The following is a 25428-nucleotide window of genomic DNA, read 5'->3' on the forward strand; positions in this document are numbered from 1 at the left end:
CTGTTCAGATACTGGCACAGTTTGGGAGTCAAGTTGTCATAAGACCATTGCATCTCTCCACGGGGGCCAGAGCGCTGGGTCTGTGACAACTTTGTGAACCACCCTCAACTAACTCTGCCCCATCCCCCTCCACCCCCCGTGCCAGGGGGGGAGGTGGGTGATTACGTTAAGAGGGGAGGGATGGTTGTGACCAGGGGGCACCCTCTTGGCACTTACCCTGGCAGCCCTGGTGAGGTCGTGCATCTTTTTTTCTGCATTGCTCTGCTGAGCGAGGGGTCTGCCCCACAGCACTAACGGCAGCAGCCACCTCACGCCAGGCCTGGCGCACCGCGCTGGCAGGTTGGCGATGCCCTCTACGCGGGAAGATGATGCCCCTCCACTGCTCGACGGCATCGAGCAGCGTCTCGACATCGGCCTCAACAAACCGAGGGGCAGCTCTCCTGAGCTCCGACATCATGGCCGACAGATTCTGTGCTCGCCCGCGCATTTTTACGGCGTCGGGCGGCGTCACGTGGGCGTGGTCGTATCGTCGTCGCGTTCCGTCGTCATCGCGCACGTGGTTGACGCGGCCGCGTTCCTAACCCATTTCCCGGACGTGAATACGTCGGGAAATGGACCCTTCCCGACCGTCGTAAAACGCGCCCGTTTTAACGGCCAACTTCGCGATTTTTCGCGGGTGCGGAGAATCGCGCCCGTAATTTTAAGCGGCAGGCGAATATTTTTTTTCTGTGCTTCGTATCGGAGGGAGCTGTAAATCAGAGAAAAAAGGGACTGGGAGCTGCTCCATAGTTATGCCCACAGTAGGCCCAAATATATACATTATTCGGTGTAAATGAGGTGGTAATGCAACATGGGGGATTTTTCATGCCCCCCCCCCCCCCCCCCCCCCCCCACTGCATGTAACGTGGCAGTGGGATTTTCTGGTTCTGCCGCTGTCAATGGGATTTCCCATTGAACCAACCCCTCCGCCGGAAGATCCCGCTGGCGGAAATGGTTGGAAAGTCTGTATTTGTAAATAGGAAGCAGGGCTGTCTCAAACAGTTCAATTTGTATTATCAAAAATATTTTCTCTTCAGGGGCTGGATTTGGTACGCGTTTATGTCTCAGCAAATCACAGGCAATTTAAAACCAAATGCTCCCATCCACTGGGGCATGTTTTCCTTGATGCTGTGGTATATTTTGCATTTTTTGTACAGGAGAAAGCTTGGGTATCTTGATATCCCAGTGTTGGTGGGTGTGCTGAAAGTTGCATGGTTGTGCCATCGTGTTGAATTTTGTCTCTTTGTTTCATAATATTGTCTTCATTTAATTCATTCCATGGTGCCTTGGTGCCTTTCAGGCTTTACTGCTTATTTATTCTATATTTACATTCCTAGAAACTAGTTACCTAGTTAATTAAGATTATAGAAGTCACAGCTATAAAAATGAGAGAATGCATTGAGAAGCATTGTTTATTTGTAATCAAACATTGGTGCTCAGAGCTAATCAATCTGAATCAGTCAACAGTAGTACAGTGGCATGGTGGCACAGTGATTAGCACCACAACCCCACAGTGCCAGGGACCTGGGTTGAATTCTGGCCTTGGGTGGCTGCCTGTGTGGAGTTTGCATGTTCTCCCCGTGTCTGCATGGGTTTCCTTCAGGTGCTTCTGCTTCCTCCCACAGTCTAAAGATGTGAAGGTTAGGTTGATTGGCCATGATCAATGCGCGGGGCTAAGGGGCTGGAGAGTGGGAGTGGGCCTGGGTAGGGTACTCTTTCGGAGGGCTAGTGAAAACTCAAGGGGCCGAATGGTCTCCCTCTGCACTGTGGATCTAAGGACCTAATAAAATGTAAGTATTCTTTGTTCACAACCCTGCACAAACGTTCGGGCAAATCGTACTGAAAATCTATGTTAGAACTATAGTATTTTACAAACGAGACTGCAACTGCATTTAAGATTATTTGTAAGTGGGGCAGCACGGTGGCACAATGGTTAGCATTGCTGCCTACGGCGCTGAGGACCCGGGTTCGAATCCCAGCCCTGGGTCACTGTCCGTGTGGAGTTTGCACATTCTCCCCGTGTCTGCGTGGGTTTCACCCCCACAACCCAAAAGATGTGCAGGATAGGTGGATTGGCCTCGCTAAATTGCCCCTTAATTGGAAAAAATAATTGGGTACTCTAAATTTAAAAAAAAAGATTATTTGTAAGTATTTGCTGGGCCATTGTATGTTTGCTTGCTGTAAGATTCTGATTTGGAAATTGCTAATGATATTCTTCCCATCCCACCCAGGAATATAATGTCTGTTTTACTGAAATTGAATGTTTCAGCTCCAGGGTCAAAACAACTGACAGATGAACCTTCCACAGCATCACTCTATGTCTCTGCTCCAACAATCTTAGCACGCAAGGAACATCCCACCATCGTACCTTCTCATATTATGATAGCTATTGCATCTATTTCAGGTGCAATGAAACCTGACCGTCTAGATTATTCCCATTCTCCTTCCTCGACAGCACCAAGCCCACTGTCTTTAACACCTGGCTTAGCAGAATCAATTAGCTTGCAGTTTCCAGTTCCAGCATTATTTGTAACTTTAGATATTGTAGTATCATCTACAATGAAACTATTTTCATCACCAACTGTGTCTATAGTGAGACCCTCTCCATTTTCAACAGCAACTGCAGTGAAGCCATTACCATCTTCAGAAATGTCTATAGTTAAACTCTTCCCATCTTGGTCAACACCTGCTGTGAAATCCTTTTCATCTTCTGCATTAGCTCTAGAAAGACCCTTTCTCTCCCAGGCAATGTCCACAAAGGGACACTTACCATCCCAGGCACCGTCTACAATGGGACACTTTCTACCCCAGGCACCGTCTACAATGGGACACTTACCATCCCAGGCACCGTCTACAATGGGACACTTACCATCCCAGGCACTGTCTACAATGGGACACTTTCTACCCCAGGCACCGTCTACAATGGGACACTTTCTACCCCAGGCAAGGTCCACAATGGGACACATTCCATCCCAGGCACCGTCTACAATGGGACACTTTCTACCCCAGGCACCGTCTACAATGGGACACTTTCTACCCCAGGCAAGGTCCACAATGGGACACTTACCATCCCAGGCACCGTCTACAATGGGACACTTTCTACCCCAGGCACCGTCTACAATGGGACACTTTCTACCCCAGGCAAGGTCCACAATGGGACACTTTCTACCCCAGGCAAGGTCCACAATGGGACACTTTGCATCCCAGGCACCGTCTACAATGGGACACTTTCTACCCCAGGCAAGGTCCACAATGGGACACTTTCCATCCCAGGCACCGTCTACAATGGGACACTTTGCATCCCACGCACTATCTACAATGGGACACTTTGCACCCCAGGCACCGTCTACAATGGGACACTTTCAATCCCAGGCAATGTCTACAATGGGACACTTTCCATCCCAGGCACCATCTACAATGGGACACTTTCTACCCCAGGCAAGGTCCACAATGGGACACTTTCCATCCCAGGCACCATCTACAATGGGACACTTTGCATCCCAGGCACTGTCTAAAATGGGACACTTTGCATCCCAGGCACCGTCTACAATGGGACACTTTCAATCGCAGGCACCATCTACAATGGGACACATTCCGTCCCAGGCACCGTCTACAATGGGACACTTTCCATCCCAGGCACCGTCTACAATGAGACCCTTTCCATCTCCAGTGATATCCACAATGAGGCCCTTTCCATCCCAGGCACCGTCTACAATGGGACACTTTCCATCCCAGGCACTGTCTACAATGAGACCCTTTCTACCCCAGGCACCGTCTACAATGGGACACTTTCCGTCCCAGGCACCGTCTACAATGAGACCCTTTCCATCTCCAGTGATATCCACAATGAGGCCCTTTCCATCCCAGGCAAGGTCTACAATGAAACTCTTTCCATCCCAGGCACCGTCTACAATGAAACTCTTTCCATCCCAGGCAAGGTCTACAATGAAACTCTTTCCATCCCAGGCCATTTCTACAATGAAACTGTTTCCATTCCAGGCCATTTCTACAATGAAACTCTTTCCATCCCAGGCCATTTCTACAATGAAACTCTTTCCATCACAGGCAAGGTCTACAATGAAACTCTTTCCATCCCAAGCCATTTCTACAATGAAACTCTTTCCAACCCAGGCAAGGTCTACAATGAAACTCTTTCCATCCCAAGCCATTTCTACAATGAAACTCTTTCCATCCCAGGCCATTTCTACAATGAAACTCTTTCCATCCCAGCCCATTTCTACAATGAAACTCTTTCCATCCCAGGCAAGGTCTACAATGAAATTCTTTCCACCCCAGGCCATTTCTACAATGAAACTCTTTCCATCCCAGGCCATTTCTACAATGAAACCCTTTCCATCCCAGGCCATTTCTACAATGAGACCCTTCCCATCTCCTATAATATCCACAATGAGACCCCTTCCATCTCCAGTAATGTCTACAGTGAGACTCTTTCCATCCCAGGCTAGGTCTACGGTAAGACCATTTCCATCCCAAGCAATGTTCACAATGAGACCCTTTCAATCTCCAGTGATATCTGCAATAAGACTCTTTCGATCCCAGGCAATTTCCACAATGAGACCCTTTCAATCTCCAGTAATGTCTTCAGTGAGACCCTTTCAATTTCCAGTAATATCAACAATAAAATCCTTTCGATCCCAGACAATGTTCACAATGAGACCCTTTCAATCTCCAGTGATATTTACAGTAAGACCTTTTCGACCCCAGACAATTTCCCCAATGAGACCCTTTCAATCTCCAGTAATGTCCACAATGAGACTCTTTCCAATTTCAATAATATCTAAAACAAACATTTTCCCAACCTTACCAACCCCCACAGCTCTGAATTCCCCATCCCTGAACACAACTCTCCCCGAACAACATTCTCCTCCAATGGAGGTGGTTCTAAATCCCTCGAGAGTTTCCCCAATAGTGAGTGGGACAACAGAAACAAGCAATGCTACTTCACTGAAGAAATATCTGTCCACAACTTCAGAGGAAAAAAATACTTCTACACCAGAGCAGCTCAGGGTGTTTACGAGGAATTCCACTCTGCCGCCACTGGAGTCGTACCTGCACTACTTGAGCAAAGAGGAAACAAAGTATTCTTCAGAATCAACAGCATGCAGCTCCAATTGCACAACAAGACAACCATTACATTCATCAGTTGGAACCAGTGGAACCATCATAAGGTCTGTTATTTTAATTCTAAATAGAATAAGGAATGAAACATCTATTTATATAATTGGAAAGAGTTGCACTCTCGCCTCTGAGTCAGAAGGTTTCAAGCTGTACTCCAGAGAATTGAGAACACGATTGAGCTAACTTTTCAGTGGGAGGTGCTGTACAGCTGGAGGCTGGAGCCCCGTCCAGCCTCTCGGATGGATGTAAATGATTATTCCAAGAAGGGCAGGGCCATTCTCCTGGCATCCTGGCCAACATTTACCAAACACCACCATTTAAAACAGCAAAATACTGCAGATGCTGGAATCTGAAACAAAAACAGAAAGCCGGAAATAAAAAAACTCAGCGGGTCTGGCAGCGCCCAGAGGGGAAGGAAGCAAAGTGAATGCTTCGAGTCCGCATGACCTTTCTTCAGGATTAATGAGAGGGGGAAAATGTGATTCTATATACGAGGGTGGAACAGGGAGCTGGGAGAGATTCCAACAAAGGTGTAGCTGCTTTGCCCATGGGCACCCTGGAGGTAAGTGTGAAGATGGCACTCACCTCCTTGCTCCCCCTCGGAGTCCGTAGCGCCTGGTCCCCACTTTCATGGACCTGTAGTGACTTGCGCCTGGGTGAACCCCCGCCCCCCCCTGCGCCCCCCTCCGCCTAGTGCCGGGGGAGGGGGGGGGGCATACCGGGAGTTGAGTTAATTTGACTTTAATCTCACCAATGAGTTTAAATAAATGCGAATGAGCTCTGGTCAGGTTGGGCGAGATCCTGATCATGCCAGCTGGACTGGGCTGGGAGCATTGGAAACTGTTTAATGCCCGGCGTAAATCCCATTTTGGAACTCTCCTGGAATTCTCCCAACATCACAGGATTAGTGCTGTGTGCAACACAGCAGGAGAATTGTGACCCCCAACCCCCCATTATTGCATTATAAGAAAAGCGAAGACAAGTTCAGGAATTCAGCTTGTAGAGGCTTTCTCTAAGTGGGAAGTGTATATATAGTGATATAGATATAGACGTTGCAAGTTTGGAATGGATTATAGATTATGAAAACTAAATGAATGAATGTTGATGGTTGTATTTTATTACGCTCCTGTATTATCTTTTATTAAACTTCTTGTGTGTTTTGATAAACTACGAGTGTAATATGTGTTACTCAAATCTTGGTTACTGATGAGGTCTGAATCTCGATGAAGAAGACTCGAACTCGTCCAGTAGTAACAAAAGGTTTATTGAGCAACTATAACAATAATTGCGTGAGCTCTTTACTTTAACATTGATATTAGTGATAAAGTTAACAAGATCTAACTACAGTAACTATGCGTAACTACACTAACCATCTGAGCTAATCTGATACTCCTGTCCTGGTCATCGTCCATCCAAAAGAGAGAGAGAGAGAGAGAGAGAGCCAATGTGGTTTCTTATATACCCCTGTTGGTCCGGCCCTCTAGTGATCACCTGGTACTACTGATTACACATTAACCCCTTATGTACATGCACATACAGAGATCACTACATCCCCCTTTTTTCTTGTGTTACATATTTTTTGTATGTTGTTAAGAAAATTGAATAAACATAATGGGTGCAGTTTGCAAATACATTACATCAATGAGTTTATCAGTTAAATGTTTTAGTTTTGTTTTTGTTTGCTTAAAACAGGTAGATACATGATGTTATGTACAAATTGTGGTGATATGGATGATTATACAAAGCCAATTAATATTTATGAGTCCAATGTTAATTAAAAAATTATGAGTCCAAACTTTATGAATTTATTCGGTTGAGTTGCTTTCTTCTTCTGTTGTTGAAGTGGTGATGTTGCTGTCGTCATTTATGTGAGAATGTTGTCAGTGTTCTTGTGTTTAAGTAACCAACAAGTCATCATGAGGCGTTTAAATGGTTGAATCACTTTGTTGTCTGATATTGACTTTTCTTTCTATGCTTGTGGTAGCGATTCTGTGCTACATCTTTGTTGCCTGACCTAGACTTTTTCCTGTGCTAGCGGTATTGATTCTGTATGTCATCTTTGTTGTCTGATCTGGACTTTTTCCTGTGTTTGCGGTATTGATTCTGTATGTCATCTGCCTTGAAAGCTCATTTGCTTGTTTATTGTGGGGCAGATATGAATTTGTGAGATTAGTTGTCATGCCATGGTATATTTGTACTCTTGCCATTGTTTTGGAGTGTGCTGTTTCATTGTCCTTCTTGTGCAGAGTTGTACCATGTTCTACAGGTCATTGTTTCATTGTTGTTGTTTCTGTCGTTTCTATCTTTGTTGTTTTTGTTGTTGTTCTTGTTGTTGTTTTTGTCGTGCTTGTTGTTTCTGTTTTTGTTGTTGTTCGTGTTTTTGTCCTGCTTTTTATTGCTGTTGTTTTCTTTGTTATGCTTCTTGTTGTTGTTCTTGTAGTTTTTGTTGTTGTTTTTGTTGTACTTCTTGTTATTTTTGTTGTGCTTCTTGTTGTTTTTGTTGTGTTTCTTGTTCTTCTTGTTTCTGTTGTGCTTCTGGTTTTTGTTGTTGTTCTTGTTGTGCTCAATGACTGTTTCGTGTGGATGATTTGAGCCATTTTCAAAGTTATCAGTCTCTGGTGTTTCATTGAGCATTTCTTCTTGAGGATTGTGAGAATGATCTGATGTTGCATTGATCTTGGTGACATCAGTCATTTGTAGTTGATGTGATTCCTCCTTGATTCCTTGGTGCTCCTCTTCTGGAGTCATTTCTGGTTCATTTGAATCATCTTGGTTTCTTGGTGCTCCTCTTCTGAAGTCAAAATCTTCAAGATTTCATTTTCTTGCGGGTAGTTTAGAGTGGATGAGGTTTTAATTGACGTGGTCTCACTGGACTCAAGAGTAGTTTCACTTTGATTGTTGAGTGCTTCTGTGCATACGAGCTGAGATCTGTCAGTCACGCTGTGATCTTGCACACCTTGTATGTCGATTGTGATCACTGTATCACTATTCTCACATACAGTGGGTAGATGTTCATCGTCTTCTTGTCGTTCATGTGTGCTGTGTGGACTTTCATAGTCTTTTTGTTGTTCACGTGAGCTTGGTAGACTTTCATAGTCTGCTTCCGTTTGCTCAGATAAGTTGGATAGATCTTCGTGATCTTGGTCGGGCATGATTGGCACTCTGGAGTCTCTAACTGCTTCTATTCTGGAGTCTGTCAACGAGCTGTCTGTGGGGGCTTGCGTCGCTCTCTGTGCGGAGTCTTTCATTGCTCTCTGTGTGGTCGTGCAGTTTTCTCTCTTTGGAGTCGATCTGTGCTCTTTCAAAAGAGCCGGTCAGTACTCTCTGCGTGGCATCGTTTTCTTCTTGGCTGATTGACAGGTTGCTGACATCCAATGTATCAACGATCTGCCATTCCATCATGGTATTGGATTCATCTACCATAAGTAGAGTCGTATTGAGCTTTTCAACTGTGCTGCTAATGCTATGATCATCATGTCCGATGAACTCAGCCATGTCTGAGTAGTATTCTTCAATATACAAATCATCTCTTTTCGTTTTGCATTCGTTCTTGTGCTCTTCATGTTCAATGAACAAATCATCTTCTTTGGTTTGGGATTTATCATTGTGCTCTTCACTTTGCGTGGTGCGAACTGATTCTTCCAGGGTGCTGCGGAGGTTATTTTCAACTACTGGTTGAAGTTCAGGCATTGTTCTGTCTTTCAAGGTAAAAAAATTGGATTCTGTAGCTTTAAACTCACTTTTTCAATTTTCGGGCATTTTCCCCTTTAAGTGGGCGTGGTCCGGGTCTTCTGACGTCACAACGCTCGTGACGTCATGCGTAGGAATCCATTGCGCATGCGCAATTCAATTTTCTTTTGCCATGCGCTCTTTTCGCAATTGTGCATGCGCGAGAAACCGCACCTTTGGGGCGGCCCGACGCGGAGTGGTTCATGCCACTCCGTCCCACTGGGACCCCACACCCCGCCAGGTAAGGGTGAATCCCGCCCGCGGTTTCTAATGTTAAATAGTTTTTTATGAGAGTTCTTTCCTCAAATTTTTATCAGATAGTCCATAAATTAATTGATCCATTATCATAGCGCTTCTGAAATCAGCATAATTACAGACTTGTGCTATTAATTTGAGGTCGGTAATAAAATCAGTGATGGGCTCTCCGTTTCTCTGGCACCTGTCACCAGACTGACTTTTACAGTGTTCTTCAAATTTAGCGATAATCACTTTAAATTTAGTTTTGTCTTCACCTTCCAAGAAATTAAAGGAGTTATAGCTTCATGTCCTGCTATTCCGAGTAGCAGTGCTATTTTCTGTTTTTCAGAAACCATGCTTAAATCATTAGCTGCCATATATACTTGGAACTTTTGTATGAACATTTTCCAGCTATTACTTGTTACCGTCAGTTTTCAGCTGCCATGAGCCTTGAACGTGGTCCATCGAATCATTTGGTCATTGAGGATCCATCTGCTGCAAAGTCTTCCACAGTCGAGCAGTCGGTACTTTGTTTTTTTTCTTTTTGTCTAACCTAATCTAACTAGTTCTTTTAAAACCAACAGGCCTGGTACCATCTTTTATTCCACTTCTTTGTGTGTTTTGATATACTACGGAGTGTAATATGGTGTTACTCAAACCTTGGTTACTGATGAGGTCTTCTGAATCTCGATGCCGAAGACTCAAACTCATCCAGTAGTAACAAAAATTTTATTGAGCAACTATAACAATAATTGCATGAGTTCTTTACTTTAACATCAATACTAGTGATAAGGTTAACAAGATCTAACTACAGTAACTATGCGTAAGTACATTAACCATCTGACCTAATCTGATACTCCTGTCCTGGTCACAGTCCATCCAAAAGAGAGAGAGAGACACACACAATGTGGTTGCTTTTATACCCCTGTTGGTCCGGCCCTCTAGTGATCACCTGGTGCTGCTGATTACACATTCACCCCTTATGTACATGCACATACAGAGATCACTACAGGTTGCAAGCACAAGTAGCATGGTGGTTAGCACAATTGCTTCACAGCTCCAGGGTCCTAAGTTCGATTCCCGGCTTGGGTCACTGTGCAGAGTCTGCACGTTCTCCCTGTGTGTGCTCTGGTTTCCTCCCACAGTCCAAAGATGTGCAGGTTAGGTGGATTGGCCATGCTAAATTGCCCTTAGCGTCCAAAATTCCCCTTAGTGTTGGGTGGGGTTACTGGGTTATGGGGATAGGGTGGAGGTTTGGGCTGGGAAAGGGTGCTCTTTCAAAGAGCCGGTGCAGACTCGATGGGCTGAATGGCCTCCTTCTGCACTGTAAATTCTATGAATCGCAGAGTCACCTTTTCCTGATCTATTGTCTTGTTTACAACTGAAGATTTCTTTTAACAAAGCTTTAATTAGACATAAAATTGCATTGATTTTGGGGCAGAAGCACCAGCAAGGATGCAGAAGCATGTGTGAAGATTTGAGAAATGCCTTGAAATGAGGGGAAATCAAGGGCTGGATTTTCTGTTTGGGGGACGATGGGAGCGATCCAATTGCCACGCTGCAGCTGAAAGTCAGCTGGCCGCGACGCAGCGGGGCCAATAACAGCTGGGAAACCCCGCTCCCAGGATCTACCAGACTCACAACGCCTAACAAAATCCACTGCGATCTCGCGAGACACTGCAATGTGAATCCCGCCCATTGTGGGGGATCACTTTGTGTCAAATGTGCATATTAAAGCGAGGCAGCTAATCTCCATTTAATGCGCAGATTCCCAAAGTACCTGAGACTTTGGGATCTGACCCCTTCTCCTTGGGGACCTCGGACAAGTGCCGTTTGGTGCTGGTCCCCACAAATCGGGACCAGATGGAACGGCGTTTGTGGGAGGCTCCCAGGGAATCAGAGGCCACCAGCTGCATGCACTTTGGGCAAGGTGGTGCCCTGGCATTCTGGTGCCAACTGGACACTGTGGCAGTGCTGCTAAGGTGTGCAGGTGGCACTTCAAGCTGGCATGGGCACAGCCAGGGTGCCATGTTGGCACTGCCCACATGAAACGCAAGAAATTCCTGGCTTCTCGGCACCTGATTCACCCGTGTGGTGTAGGTCTGGGTGGCATAACGGTTTCAGCCATGGATCAGCATGTCCAAGGCCTGGGACATTATGTGCAGGTGCTGGCTGAGGCCCAGAACAGGGTTGCTGTCTCACAGGCAACCGTATGTCAGAGCCACTTGGAAATGGAAGCGACACTCCCAGTCACAGCAGGCCATTCCCAGGCGATGAGGAGGATGTGGGGAAAGGGGAGGATGGGCAGGACCTGGAGCCCAGGCAAACACGGGAAGCCGCACAACGTGTGCGCCAGGGTCACCGCGTACGGGACGCTCTGACCGCCTCCAGGTTGACCAAGTAGCGATGGGGGGGGTGGTACTGGCCAGGGGCACGGACACCGCACCCCACCCCCTCATAGCTCAGTCACCCCCTCGCCTACAATCCTCTCCGTGATACATACCTGCCGCACTACAGGGTGCAGGCCCTGGGTTGGCAATAACACCGAGGCTGGTCCATGGGATGGAGGATGATGACAACCCGCTCATAGGGGGACATGCATCCCATTTATCGACCCCTGTACCCGGGGCATCATGTCGATGGCGGCGAATCCCGTTGCCCGGGCATCCCGGTGGGCTTGGTCCATTTTGAAGTGGATGAATTGAGCCGCCTGGGCATATAGGGCCTCCGTGACAGCGTGGATGCATCTGGGCGTTGAGGTCTGTGAGTTCCCAGGCAGGTCCCCACTCGGCGCCTGGAAGTACCCATGGCATAGAGGCTCAGGGCGACCGTCACCTTGACAGCAACCGGGAGCGGGTGTCCTCCCCCATACCCCCACGGTGCCAGGTTGTGCCATGATCTGGCAGATATGTCGCACTGCCTCCCTGCTCAGCCAGTTTTTGTCGGCATGCCTGGTCTGGCAGGTCCTCGAATGACAGGTGCTGTTGGTACACACGAGGCCTCGGAGAGGCCTCCTTTGCACCTCCTCCTTCTCGGCCTGTTGGGCAGCGCGTGCTCGATCCTGACGGCTGCCTCCTGTCATAATATCCACTCATGTATATAATGAGATGCAGACAGGCAGTGATTGACACATAGGATGACCAGTAAACATACAACACAGTACAGCCAATCACCACACAGGACACTACCACTATAAAGCCAGAGGGCACTAGGTTTCCCGCTCTCTCGGGACCCAGCTACTGAGACAGTCAGAGTCCACGAGCTAGCAAGTGCAAACACCATGCGGTAGCTAGTAAGTCTGGTCAGGCTACTACAGGGTCACCAGTCAGATCAGTATAGTGTTGACCCACAGCTGAATATGTATAGCAGTTCGATAGTTGAATAAAACAGTGTTGGATCTTCTCCAGTGTTAGACGTCTGAGCCGGGATTCTCCCCTACCCGGCGGGGCGGGGGGTCCTGGCGTGTCGGAGTGGCGTGAACCATGGCGGGGGCGGAAGAAAAAGATGGCGCCCATGGCACAGGCCCGCCGGCCGATCGGTGGGCCCCGATCGCGGGCCAGGCCACCGTGAAGACACCCCCCCGGGGTCAGATCGCTCCGTGCCCCCCCCCCAGGACCCGGGGCCCGCCGCGCCGCCAATCCCGCCGGTAAGAGAGGTGGTTTCAACCACGCCGGTGGGAGAAGACTGTCAGCGGCGGAACTTCGGCCCATCGCAGGCCGGAGAATCGCCACGTGGGGGCCCGCCGACTGGCGTGGCACAATTCCCGCGGAATCTCGGGGAGCGGAGATTTCGGGACACGGCGGGGGGGAGGATTAATGTCCCTGTTTCTGACTTCCCTGCATTGAGTGCAGTCCACATCGAACCAACCTGCCGAACACATCATGGTACCAGAGTGTTACTGATCTTGACGGACCAACCTCAAGTGAATCAGCATTGACCAGCAAGCAGCCATCCAGCGAAATGGAAAACATCCAGCCTCCTCTGCAACTCTGCATCTCCGGCAACCTCGGCGCCAACTGGAAAATCTTCAAGCAAAAGTTCCTCTTGTACATCGAGTCCTCCGACCTCGAGGCAGCATCGGATGCCAGGAAAATCGCACTATTTCTCTCCACTGCGGGGGATCACGCCGTCCATATCTACAACTCCCTTACGTTCGCCGACGGCAAAGACAAAATGAAATTCAAAACAGTCCTGCTGAAGTTCGCAGCCACTGCGACATTGAGGTGAATGAGAGCTTTGAACGGTACATCTTCCAGCAGAGGCTTCAGGGTAAGGATGAACCTTTTCACTCCTTCTTGACCCATCTCCGCATCCTCGCGCAGTCATGTAACTGTGACTCAACAGCTGATTCCATGATCCGGGATCAGATCGTTTTCGAGGTCCACTCCGAATCCCTGCGGCAGCAGCTCCTTAAAATCAAACAGTTGACCCTCTCTGTCGCTATTGAGATGTGCGTAGTCCATGAGCATGCCAAGAATCGTTACTCCCACATCAGGGCGGCAGAAACTGCAAAGCTGGCCTCCCACGAGGCGGAAAGGGTGCAGGCCATCGCACACATGCAGGGCCTGTGCATCGAGGAGAGTGGCTGTTTCGCGCATGTTTCCCGGATCCCTGCGCATGCACGTCATGACCGAGTGGACTACGAGACCGACAACCCGACTGCGCAGGTGCGTACTTTGACCGACCGCACTGCGCATGCGCGATGGTGCACGGAACGCGCTGACGTCAGCGTCATGACGTGTCCGAATTGTGGCTCCGCCCGCTTAAAGCAGCAATGTCCGGCAAAAGGACGCCGGTGTCTCCAGTGTGGCAAGCTTGGCCACTACGCAGCCCATTGCAGATCTGCTCCACCGCTCAGCAGCCAGCGATCCCAGCTGCGGCGCAGAAGTGTCCGCTCAATACAGCAAGGCATGCCAGATTCCGATCCCGACAACCCAACGGACCCTGATGCTGACTGCCTCAAGTCTCCATATCGGGTGGGCATCATAACCACACATGAGCTGGCCTCCACCACACCTACGCAATCCTCAGTGTGGATCCAGACGACGAGTGTGTGCTGTCCTCACAGTTAACAAGGCTCGCATCCGATTTAAACTGGACACTGGCACGTCTGCGAACCTCATCTCACAATCTGACCTCGACACCATCCAGGCCCGACCAAGCATTCTTCCACCGACCTGCCAGCTCCTTGACTACAATGGCAATGCCATAGCTGCCAGTGGCTCGTGCCAACTAGTGGTATCCAACAAGGCGATCAAGGCAACATTACGGTTTGAAATCGTCAGGCCTGACAGGGCGTCCCTGCTCGGTGCTCGCGCCTGCAAGCTCCTGAACGTGGTTCAGCGAGTCCACACCATGTCATCGTCACCGGCGACGGCCTCGCCCAATGGAAATTTGCAAGCAGACGTAGACGACATTATCACACAGTACCACAGCATATTCGATGGAATGGACACGCTCCCGTACCGATATAAAATCCTGCTCAAGCCGAACGCCACCCCTGTAATTCATGCACCACGCCGGGTGCCGGCGCCCCTCAAGGATCATCTGAAAAAGCAACTACAGGACCTCCAAGGCCAGGGCATCATCTCAAAGGTCACAGAGCTAACAGACTGGGTCAGCTCCATGGTCTGCGTAAAGAAGCCATCAGGGGAGCTCCGCATTTGCATTGATTCGAAGGATCTAAACCGCATCATCATGCGGGATTATTACCCAATCCCGAAACGTGAAGAGTTGACCAGTGAGATGGCTCATGCCAAATTCTTCACTAAGCTGGACGCCCCCCCGGGGCTTTTGGCAAATACAGCTGGATGCGTCCAGTCACAAGCTGTGCACGTTCAACACCCCTTTCAGTCACTATTGCTACAACCGCATGCCTTTCGGCATCATATCTGCCTCTGAAGTGTTTCACCGCATCATGGAACAGATGATGGAGGGCATCGAGGGGGTGCGAGTATACGTGGACGATGTGATTATCTGGTCCACAGCGATCCAGGAACACATCGCTCGCCTCAAGCAGGTCTTTCAGCGAATTCATGAACATGGTCTCCAGCTCAACAGGGCCAAGTGCTCATTTGGTCAATCGGATATTAAGTTTCTAGGTGACCACATCTCGCAGCAGGGTGTGCGGCCAGACGCCGACAAGGTCTTGGCGATCAACGCCATGAAGACCCCGGAGGACAAGAAGGCGATCCTCTGCTTCCTCGGGATGGTCAACTTTCTCGGGAAATTCATTCCCAATATGGCATCCCCCACCACAGCCCTCCGCCATCTCGTCAAGAAGTCAACGGATTTCCAGTGGCTGCCCACACATGAAGCGGAATGGCGTGAGCTGAAGGCAAAGCTCACCACAGCCCTGGTTCTAGCGTTCTTCAACCCAACCAAGGAAACCAAGATATCAACTGATGAAAGCCATGACGGCATTGGGGCGGTGCTCCTCCAGCGAGATGACTCCTCGTCCTGGGCTCCAGTGGCATATGCCTCCAGGGCCATGATGCCCACTGAGCAACGGTATTCCCAGATCGAAAAGGAGTGTCTGGGTCTCCTGACAGGAATAGTCAAGTTTCATGACTACGTTTACGGCCTGCCGAAATTCACAGTGGAAACGGGCCACAGGCCTCTAGTCCACATAATCCAGAAGGATTTAAATGACATGACACCTCGGTTACAGCAAATTCTTCTTCAACTCCACCGCTATGACTTCGAACCTGTCTACACACCAGGCAAAGAGCTGATCATTGCAGATGCCCTATCCCGGTCCACACCGTTTGAACAATGTGGCTTCATCTGCCACATAGAAGCGCAAGTGCAATTGTGTGCCACCAACCTCCCAGCCTCTGATGAACAGGTGGTCCAAATACAGGAAACGGCCAAGGATCCTCTACTGCAGCGTGTGATGCAGCACCTTAGCCATGGCTGGCAGAAGGGACAATGTCCCCAATTATTTAATGTGAAAGACGACCTGACGGTTGTGGAGGGAATCCTTCTGAAACTCGACAGGATTGTTATTCCTCAGAGCATGCAGGCTATGATGCTGGGTCAACTCCATGAGGGTCACCTTAGAGTCGAGAAATGCCAGCGCAGAGCTCGGGAGGCGGTTTATTGGCCGGGCATCAGCCAGGACATTGTCAACACGGTCCTCAACTGCGCCACCTGTCAGAAGTTTCAACCGGCTCAACCCAAGGAAACACTGCAACAGCACGATCTCGTGACCTCTCGGTGGTCCAAAGTAGGTGTAGACCTTTTCCACGCCAAGGGGTGTGACGTACTCCTGGTCGACTGCTCCTCCAGTTACCCAGAAGTGGTGAAACTGTCCGACCTCACGTTGAAGGCGGTCATCAAAGCCTGCAAAGAAACGTTCGCCAGACACGGGATACCACTCACGATAATGAACGACAACGGTCCATGCTTTTACAGCTGGGAATGGTCTGATTTTGCACAGTGCTACAACTTCCGGCACGTTACCTATAGTCCCCACTACCCGCAATCAAACGGGAAGGCCGGGAAAGGGGTCCATATTGCCAAGCGGTTGCTGTGCAAAGCTGCAGACTCAGGCTCCGACTTCAACCTGGCAATGCTGGCATACAGGGCAACCCCACTGTCCACTGGGTTGTCTCCAGCGCAGATGCTCATGAATCGCACTCTGAGGACCACAGTTCCAGCCATCCATATGCCAGACCTTGACCACCTCACAGTTTTACAAAAAATGCAGCAGTCCCGGGCCCAACAGAAGGCCGCATACGATGCTCATGCCACGGATCTACCCGAGCTGGCTCCAGCCGATCATGTTCGTGTCCAGTTGCCTGAGGGCGGCTGGTCAGCCACAGCTGTTGTTGTCAAACAAGTTGCCCCAAGGTCTTTCCTTGTCCGCATGGCTGATGGCTCCCTGCTACGGCGCAACAGACGGGCATTGTGAAGAGTTCCACGCCCACCACCTGACCACAATGCTCCGCCGGCCATCATACTTCCTCCGGATGTACCCTGCCACGAGGCCATCGATCTGCCAGCGATCCTGCCGGCCCCCGCGACCACGGCGATGGCAGCGATCCCACCTATCCACGTGCAGGCGGCCCCTGATCCACTTCTGCAGCAATCGACAAGAATGCGTCGCCCACTACAAAGACTGAATCTGTAGACTGAACTTTTGTAAATTTTGTGACTGAATTAATCGATTTAACCTTTGTAAATATTGCTTTGTTTGCCGTGTATCTGCACTATCGACACCTTCCCATGTATATACATTTGTTCGACTTCCGGTTGCGGCTATGACTAGCTAAGTCGCACGTTTGGCGGCTCCTGCTACAAAGGTGTTTTCGGGCCGATTGGAGGGCCCCAACGGCGCTGTAAGGACAAATCCCGGTGGGGGAAGGCTCCCTGAAGAGAACCAGACCAACTTTATGGTCGGTACCCGGAGTGGGGTGGTAAAGAAAGCAACAGCAGCTCCCAAAAAAAAGCGGGGGAAGAAGACCAAAATGGCGGCCGGTGGTGCACCCGAGGAATGGAGGAAATGGGCGGAGGAGCAGCAGGCCGCTCTCCTGCGCTTCTTTACGGAGCTGAAAATGGAGCTCTTGGAGTCAATGAATGCAACGACCACCAGGCTGATGGGAGCCCAGGCGACCCAAGAGGCGTCGATTCGGGAGCTGCAGCAGGAGATGACTGCAAGGGAGGAGGAGGCCACGGTCCTCGTGGGAAAGGTGGAGGTGCACGAGGCACTCCACCTGAAATGGCAGAGCCGTTTTGAGGAGCTGGATACCCGAATGAGGCGGAAGAACCTGAGGATCTTGGGCCTGGCAGAAGGCCTGGAGGGGTCAGACCTCCCGGGATATGTAGCAGAAATGCTGAGCTCCCTGATGGGGGCAGGGGCCGTCCCTTCGCCCCTGGAGCTGGAAGAGGCCTACAGGGTCATGGCTAGGAGGCCAAGAGCAAATGAGCCCCCGAGGGCGGTGCTGGTGCGGTTCCAGCGACTCAGCGACCGTGAGAGAGTGCTGGAGTGGGCCAAGAGGGAAAGGAGCAGCAAGTGGGAGAATTCGACGGTGAGGGTCTACCAGGACTGGAGTGCGGAGGTGGCAAAGCGGCGGGCCCGGTACAACCGGACGAAGGCGGTGCTACATGCAAAACGGATCAGGTTCGGAATGCTGCAGCCAGCGCGCTTGTGGGTCACCTACAGGAACCAACACCACTATTTTGAGTCCCCAGAGGAGGCGTGGGCCTTTGTACAGGAAGAGAAACTGGACTCGAATTAGACCCAGGGGATACTTGGCGGCCGTAGCCGCTAGGGTACTTTCAGCTGAATTCTTTGTTTGGATTTTGAACTCTTGCTGTGGTTTTTCTTCTGATGTTTTTTCCCCCCCTTTGCCAACTTCCCTTAGTTATTGTTATTGTGGTTATTCATGGTTATTTATGGTTATTTATGCTGTTTGGTAGAGGGCGACTGTTAAGTACATTGTTATTTGTTATCTATCTGTTATTTATAATGTTAAGTTGGGGAGGCGGGACGGGGGGGAGAGCAGATCGGGGATATGGGCTCCTAGGGGGGGTTCTTTACAGGCATGGACGGGGACGGGGGTGGAACTGAAGATGGCGGGGTGGGGTGTGGCAGGGCGAAAGCGCGGGCTTTCCTCTGTTTTCCGCGCGCGGGGCAGAGGAGGGGGGAGGGGAGGAGTGCGGGGCGTGGCTAGCAATGGCGACCTTTCCCGCGCTGGAGCGGGGCCAGGGAGGAGTGGCAAGGGGGGGAGGCCCCCCCCCCGAGCCGGGGGGAGTCGGAGTGTGGCAGGAACAGCCGGGTCAGCGTGAACCAGCTGACTTACGGGAGTACGATGGAGGGTACATCGCGGCTAGGAGGGGTCCTAGCCTGGGGGGGGGGGGGGGGGGGGGGGGGGTTAGGGAGGGACACCGGGTTGCTGCTGAAAAGACCAGAAACGGGAAGTGGAGGACTGGGGAGGTGGGGGGAGGGGGACATCGCCATGGGGAGCGGGTCAGAAGGGGAGGGTCGACCCGGGGTGAGCAGGGAACAGGACATGGCTAATCGGCAGGGGAAGGGGGCGGGTCGTCCCGCGACCCGGCTGATCACTTGGAACGTGAGGGGGCTGAATGGGCCGGTCAAGAGATCAAGGGTATTCTCACACCTGAAGGGACTGAAGGCTGATGTAGCAATGTTACAGGAGACCCATTTGAAGGTAGTGGACCAGGTTCGCCTGAGAAGGGGGTGGGTGGGACAGGTGTTCCACTCTGGATTGGACGCAAAGAACCGGGGGGTGGCGATTCTGGTGGGAAAGAGGGTGTCGTTCGTGGCGGAGGAGGTGGTGGCGGATAAGGAGGGTAGGTATGTGATGGTGAAGGGTAAGCTGCAGGGGGAGAAAGTGGTGATGGTCAACGTATATGCCCCGAACTGGGATGACGCGGGTTTTATGAGGCGCCTATTGGGCCTCATTCCGGGACTGGAGGCAGGGGGCTTGATCATGGGGGGGGACTTTAACACAGTGCTGGACCCCGGGCTAGACAGATCGAGCTTAAGGACCAATAGGAGGCCGGCAGCGGCAGAAGTGTTGAGGGGGTACATGGAGCAGATGGGAGGAGTAGACCCATGGAGGTTTGGTAGGCCGAGGGCGAGGGAGTATTCCTTTTTCTCCCACGTCCATAGAGTGTACTCCAGAATCGATTTCTTCGTGTTGAGCAGGGGGCTGATCCCGAGGGTACGGGAAGCTGAGTACTCGGCCATTGCGATCTCTGATCATGCACCACATTGGGTGGATGTGGAAATGGGGGAGGCGCGGGACCAGCGCCCGCTGTGGCGGCTGGATGTGGGGCTGTTAGCGGACGACGAGGTGTGTAAAAGGGTCCGGAAGGGCATTGAGAGCTATCTGGACTTGAATGACACGGGTGAGGTGCAGGTGGGGATGGTCTGGGAGGCCCTGAAGGCAGTGATCAGGGGAGAGCTGATCTCCATAAGGGCGCACAGAGAAAGAAAGGAGAGGCAGGAGAGGGAGAGGCTGGTGGGGGAGCTATTGGAAGTGGATAGGAGATATGCGGAGGCACCAGAGGAGGGGCTGCTGGGAGAACGGCGCAGCCTGCAGGTCAAGTTCGACCTGCTGACCACCAGGAAGGCAGAGACGCAGTGGAGAAGGGCACAGGGCGCGGTCTATGAGTATGGGGAAAAGGCGAGCAGGATGCTGGCACACCAGCTTCGCAAACGAGATGCGGCTAGGGAGATTGGGGGAGTGAAGGAGAGGGGCGGGAAGGTAGTGCAGGAGGGGCAAGAAGTGAATGGGGTCTTCAGGGATTTTTACAAGGAGTTGTATCGGTCTGAGCCGCCGACGAGGAGAGGGGGAATGGAGGACTTCCTAAACAAATTGAGGTTCCCAAGGGTCCAGGAGGGGCTGGTAGAAGGGCTGGGGGCGCCAATAGGGCTAGAGGAGCTAGTCAAGGGAATAGGTCAGATGCAAGCGGGGAAGGCGCCGGGGCCAGATGGGTTCCCGGTGGAATTCTACAAGAAAAATGTGGACTTGGTGGGACCGGTACTGGTACGAGCCTTTAATGAGGCGCGAGAGGGGGGGGTTCTGCCCCCGACAATGTCGCAGGCTCTGATCTCCCTGATATTGAAGCGGGATAAAGACCCCGTGCAGTGCGGGTCCTACAGGCCTATCTCGCTTCTGAACGTGGATGCCAAGTTGCTGGCAAAGATCCTGGCAGCTAGAATAGAGGATTGTGTGCCAGGGGTAATCCATGAGGACCAGACAGGGTTCGTGAAGGGGCGGCAGCTCAACACGAACGTGCGGAGATTGCTGAATGTAATTATGATGCCGGCAGTGGAGGGGGAGGCTGAGATAGTGGTAGCGCTGGACGCGGAGAAGGCATTCGATAGGGTGGAGTGGGAGTACCTGTGGGAGACGTTGGAACGGTTTGGGTTTGGGGAAGGGTTTATTAAGTGGGTGAAGTTGCTCTACTCGGCCCCGACGGCGAGTGTAGTGACAAACGGGAGGAGGTCGGAGTATTTCGGGCTCCACCGAGGGACCAGGCAGGGATGTCCCCTATCCCCCCTACTTTTCGCACTGGCGATTGAACCGTTGGCGATGGCACTGAGGGGTTCAGGGGGGTGGAGAGGACTGACTAGGGGAGGGGAGGAACATCGAGTATCGCTGTATGCGGATGATCTACTGCTGTACGTGGCAGACCCAGAAGGGGGAATGCCGGAGATAATGGAACTATTAGCAGAGTTTGGGGACTTTTCGGGGTACAAACTAAATTTGGGCAAAAGCGAGGTTTTTGTGATACACCCGGGGGATCAGGGAGAGGGTATTGGGAGACTCCCCTTCAAGCGAGCAGGAAAGAGCTTTAGGTACTTAGGGGTGCAGGTGGCAAGGAACTGGGGGACCCTCCACAAGTTGAACTTTTCCAGGCTGGTGGAACAGATGGAGGAGGAATTTAAGAGGTGGGACATGGTACCGTTGTCGCTGGCGGGGAGGGTGCAGTCAATCAAAATGACGGTCCTCCCAAGGTTCTTGTTTTTATTTCAGTGCTTGCCCATCTTCCTCCCTAGGGCCTTCTTCAAAAAGGTGACGAGTAGCATCATGAGCTACGTGTGGGCGCATGGCACCCCAAGGGTGAGAAGGGTCTTTTTGGAGCGGAGTAGGGACAGTGGAGGGCTGGCACTACCCAATCTCTCGGGGTATTACTGGGCGGCAAATGTGTCAATGGTGCGCAAGTGGATGATGGAAGGGGAGGGGGCAGCTTGGAAACGAATGGAGAGGGCGTCCTGTGGCAACACAAGCCTGGGGGCCCTAGTAACGGCACCATGGCCGCTCCCCCCCACGAGGTACACCACGAGCCCGGTGGTGGCGGCCACCCTCAAGATATGGGGGCAGTGGAGGCGACACAGGGGGGAAATGGGAGGTCTGTCGGCGGCGCCAATAAGAGGGAACCATAGATTCATCCCGGGGAACATCGACGGGGGATTTCAGAGCTGGTACAGGGTGGGCATACGGCAGCTGAAGGACTTGTTTATAGAGGGGAGGTTTGCGAGCCTGGGAGGGCTGGAGGAGAAGTTTGAGCTCCCCCCGGGAAACATGTTCAGATATTTACAAGTGAAGGCATTTGCTAGGCGGCAGGTGGAGGGGTTCCCCCTGCTCCCCAGTAAGGGGGCGAGTGATAGGGTGCTCTCGGGGGTCTGGGTCGGAGGGGGGAAGATATCAGACATCTACAAGATAATGCAGGAGGCGGAAGAAGCATCAGGGGAGGAGCTGAAAGCCAAGTGGGAAGTGGAGCTGGGAGAGCAGATAGAAGACGGGACGTGGGCGGATGCACTGGAGAAGGTCAATTCTTCCTCCTCGTGTGCGAGGCTGAGCCTCATTCAATTTAAGGTGCTGCATAGAGCTCACATGACGGGGACAAGGATGAGCCGGTTCTTTGGGGGTGAGGACAGGTGTGTCAGATGTCTGGGAGGCCCAGCGAACCATGTGCATATGTTCTGGGCATGTCCGGTGCTGGAAGGGTTCTGGAAGGGGGTGGCAAGGACGGTGTCGAAGGTGGTGGGGTCCAGGGTCAAACCAGGATGGGGGCTTGCGATCTTTGGGGTCAGGGTAGAACCGGGGGTACAGGAGGCCAGGGAGGCCGGAATACTGGCCTTTGCGTCCCTAGTGGCTCGACGAAGGATATTAATTCAATGGAAGGACGCGAGGCCTCCAAGCGTTGAAACTTGGATTAACAATATGGCTGGATATATTCAGCTAGAAAGGATCAAATTTGCCCTGAGAGGGTCGGTACAGGGATTCTCCAGGCGGTGGCAACCTTTCCTTGACTTTTTAGATCAGAGATAGGCGTACGGGGTCGTGGCAGCAGCAACCCGGGGGGGGGGGGGAAGGGGGGGGGAGGGGGGGGAGGGGAGGGGAAGGGGGGGCAGCAATGGTCGTGGGGGGACACGCACGACTGTAACGCGGGCAAGTCTGCTCGCTGCTCATGTCTGAAACTGTAGGCTGCCTTGTTTGTTAAGTTGTTGCTTGGGGGGGGGGGGGACTGGTGCGCGCGAGAGGGCGGGCGAGGGAGGGATATTTGCCTAGAGGGATTGTGTTGTAAATAATTTAAAAATTAGTAGGGGTAAATGTCTGTATGGAAAAACTCTTTCAATAAAAATTATTTAAAAAAAAAAAGTATATACGTTTGTTTCTAGCACCGTTTTAATATAGTCAGGCATATATATATATATATACGTATACATACCTCAGTATTTATTTAACTAAAGAAAAAGGGGAGATATCATAATATCCACTCATGTATATAATGAGATGCAGACAGGCAGTGATTGACACATAGGATGATCAGTAAACATACAACACAGTACAGCCAATCACCAGACAGAACACTACCACTATAAAGCCAGAGGGCACTAGGTTTCCCGCTCTCTCGGGACCCAGCTACTGAGACAGTCAGAGCCCACGAGCTAGCAAGTGCAAACACCATGCAGTAAGTCTGGTCAGGCTACTACAAGGTCACCAGTCAGATCAGTATAGTGTCGACCCACAGCTGAATATGTATCGCAGTTCTATAGTTGAATAAAACAGTGTTGGATCTTCTCCAGTGTTAGACGTCTGTTTCTAACTTCCCTGCATCGAGTGCAGTCCACATCGAACAGTAGCTCCCGCTCGGACAGATGCAGGGCATTCCCCAGGGTTGCAGTGACTAGCAGGAAGGCCACCATTGCTGATTGTATTCCAATATCCATTGTCTGCAGGGGGTGAAAGTCCAACATGTTAGCATGGTGCATACCCCCGTGCCGAACATTGTAGCCCCCTTTGGCACTGCAGACTCTGTCCCGCATGACCCCCTCTCCCCAGCCACCTCCGCAGTTTTGACCCCATTGGTGGCCAGCACCATAGGGGCCTCCGGCCCTGGCGCAGTCCTTGATGCCAGGGGTACCATTGGCTGGCACCGCCCTTGCCAGGGGTACGCTCCATAGACCTCACCCAGCACCCCCATTGGGGCTACTGTGGGCGTTGCCGTGAGTGGGCTGCTGGCGGGTGGCGGCCGGGTGGCGAGGAGGTATATGGCGGAGGGTGGGGTATGGTGGTGCAGGCGTACCCATACGACCGGTGTCACTGCAGAACCAGGGGCCAAGGTGGGTGGTCACTGGGGTGCGTAGCAAGATGGCTGCCTTGGTGTAAGTCAAACGGCGGTTATTTTGGGTGGCAAACTAATGGAGTAGATCATCTGTTTGTTATTGGTCGAGCCAATGCCCTTACGTGAGATATAATGAAATGCAGTGATGGGGAGATAAGGTCGAACTGGCATTGTGAAGGATGCAATCAAATGGGCTGAAGGATATTCTTTAGCTGAACTATCCCATAGCTTTGGTGATTCAGAAGTCAGAATTCTCAACACAGTCGTGATGGGACATTGGGAGTCCTGCAATACAGATTTATTGTTCTTTGGTACTGACCTCCTTCTTAGTACAGTCAATCCATGCCAGAGGAAATGATTCACTGCCTGTATCATAATTTTAATAATGATGGTCATAAAAACGTAGAGCTCGGTCAAAGGTTTGTTTATAGCTAAGTAGCAGACTCCCTGGTGGTTTGGCAATGCTGTGGGAATGCTGGCTGGGAATGACACAAATTACTTACATGCCTCTGACATCCCGTTACCATGGCAAACACTCAGCTCCATTTTATATAATGCTAGATCCCAATGTTTGCCATGTTATATAAACCAGGAGACCCAGGAAGAAGGTTCACATAAGTTTATTATATATTTGAAGGCTGTCGCAAGGTGGTTTAAGATTAAGGCTGTGCATAGGGTGCCAGTCGGGAACTAACGAAAGTCCCGGTCCAGGTTCGGGGTGGTCAGGGCCGTCCTGAGCATTCCCAGGGGAAGGGCGAGGCCGACAGTGGGAGCTTTTGGTACTCTTGGGAAGCTCAGCACCGTTTCACCATGTGCTCGACGTCCCCGCCGAGTCCAGGCCACCACACGTAGCTCCTCATGAGGAACTTCATTTTCGAGATGCCAGGATATGGGTTAATATCATGCGTCAACCCGGTCGGAGGACGACCACATGAGGTCCCCGTAGAATTATACCATCCTTCACACTGAGCTCCTGTCACTTCGCGAGGAAGGGATGTAAGTCTTCCATGGGGCTTCCTGTAATCCACACTCAGGACAATGTGGCTTAACCTCGTCAGTGCAAGGTTCTTACGAGTCCATGTGCCCATCTACTTGGCTGTCATGGGTAGGGTATCCACGAAGATTAAGGTCATTACAACTTACTAGTGGAGAGGGAGGCGGGGCTTGCAGGCAGCA

At 51.2% G+C, this 25428-nt stretch overlaps 2 protein-coding genes across 2 annotated transcripts in view; both read left to right on the forward strand.

The window, feature by feature from the left end:
• The window catches only part of LOC119955524, a 66979-nt gene extending 62474 nt beyond the window's left edge, over window positions 1-4505 (forward strand). The window contains exons 13-14 of the mRNA XM_038781795.1: window positions 2309-3482; window positions 3710-4505. Coding sequence (XP_038637723.1) covers window positions 2309-3482; window positions 3710-4505 — 1970 coding nt within the window. The remainder of the gene's footprint in view (window positions 1-2308; window positions 3483-3709) is intronic.
• Window positions 4506-4643: 138 nt separating this feature from the next.
• Window positions 4644-25428, forward strand: part of LOC119955840 — a 42111-nt gene continuing 21326 nt past the window's right edge. The window contains exon 1 of the mRNA XM_038782442.1: window positions 4644-5228. Within this exon, the coding sequence (XP_038638370.1) occupies window positions 4702-5228 (527 nt within the window). The 5' untranslated portion in view covers window positions 4644-4701. The remainder of the gene's footprint in view (window positions 5229-25428) is intronic.

The sequence above is a fragment of the Scyliorhinus canicula genome, chromosome 21 (genome assembly GCF_902713615.1).
Source record: "Scyliorhinus canicula chromosome 21, sScyCan1.1, whole genome shotgun sequence".
Taxonomy (NCBI): Eukaryota; Metazoa; Chordata; class Chondrichthyes; order Carcharhiniformes; family Scyliorhinidae; genus Scyliorhinus; species Scyliorhinus canicula.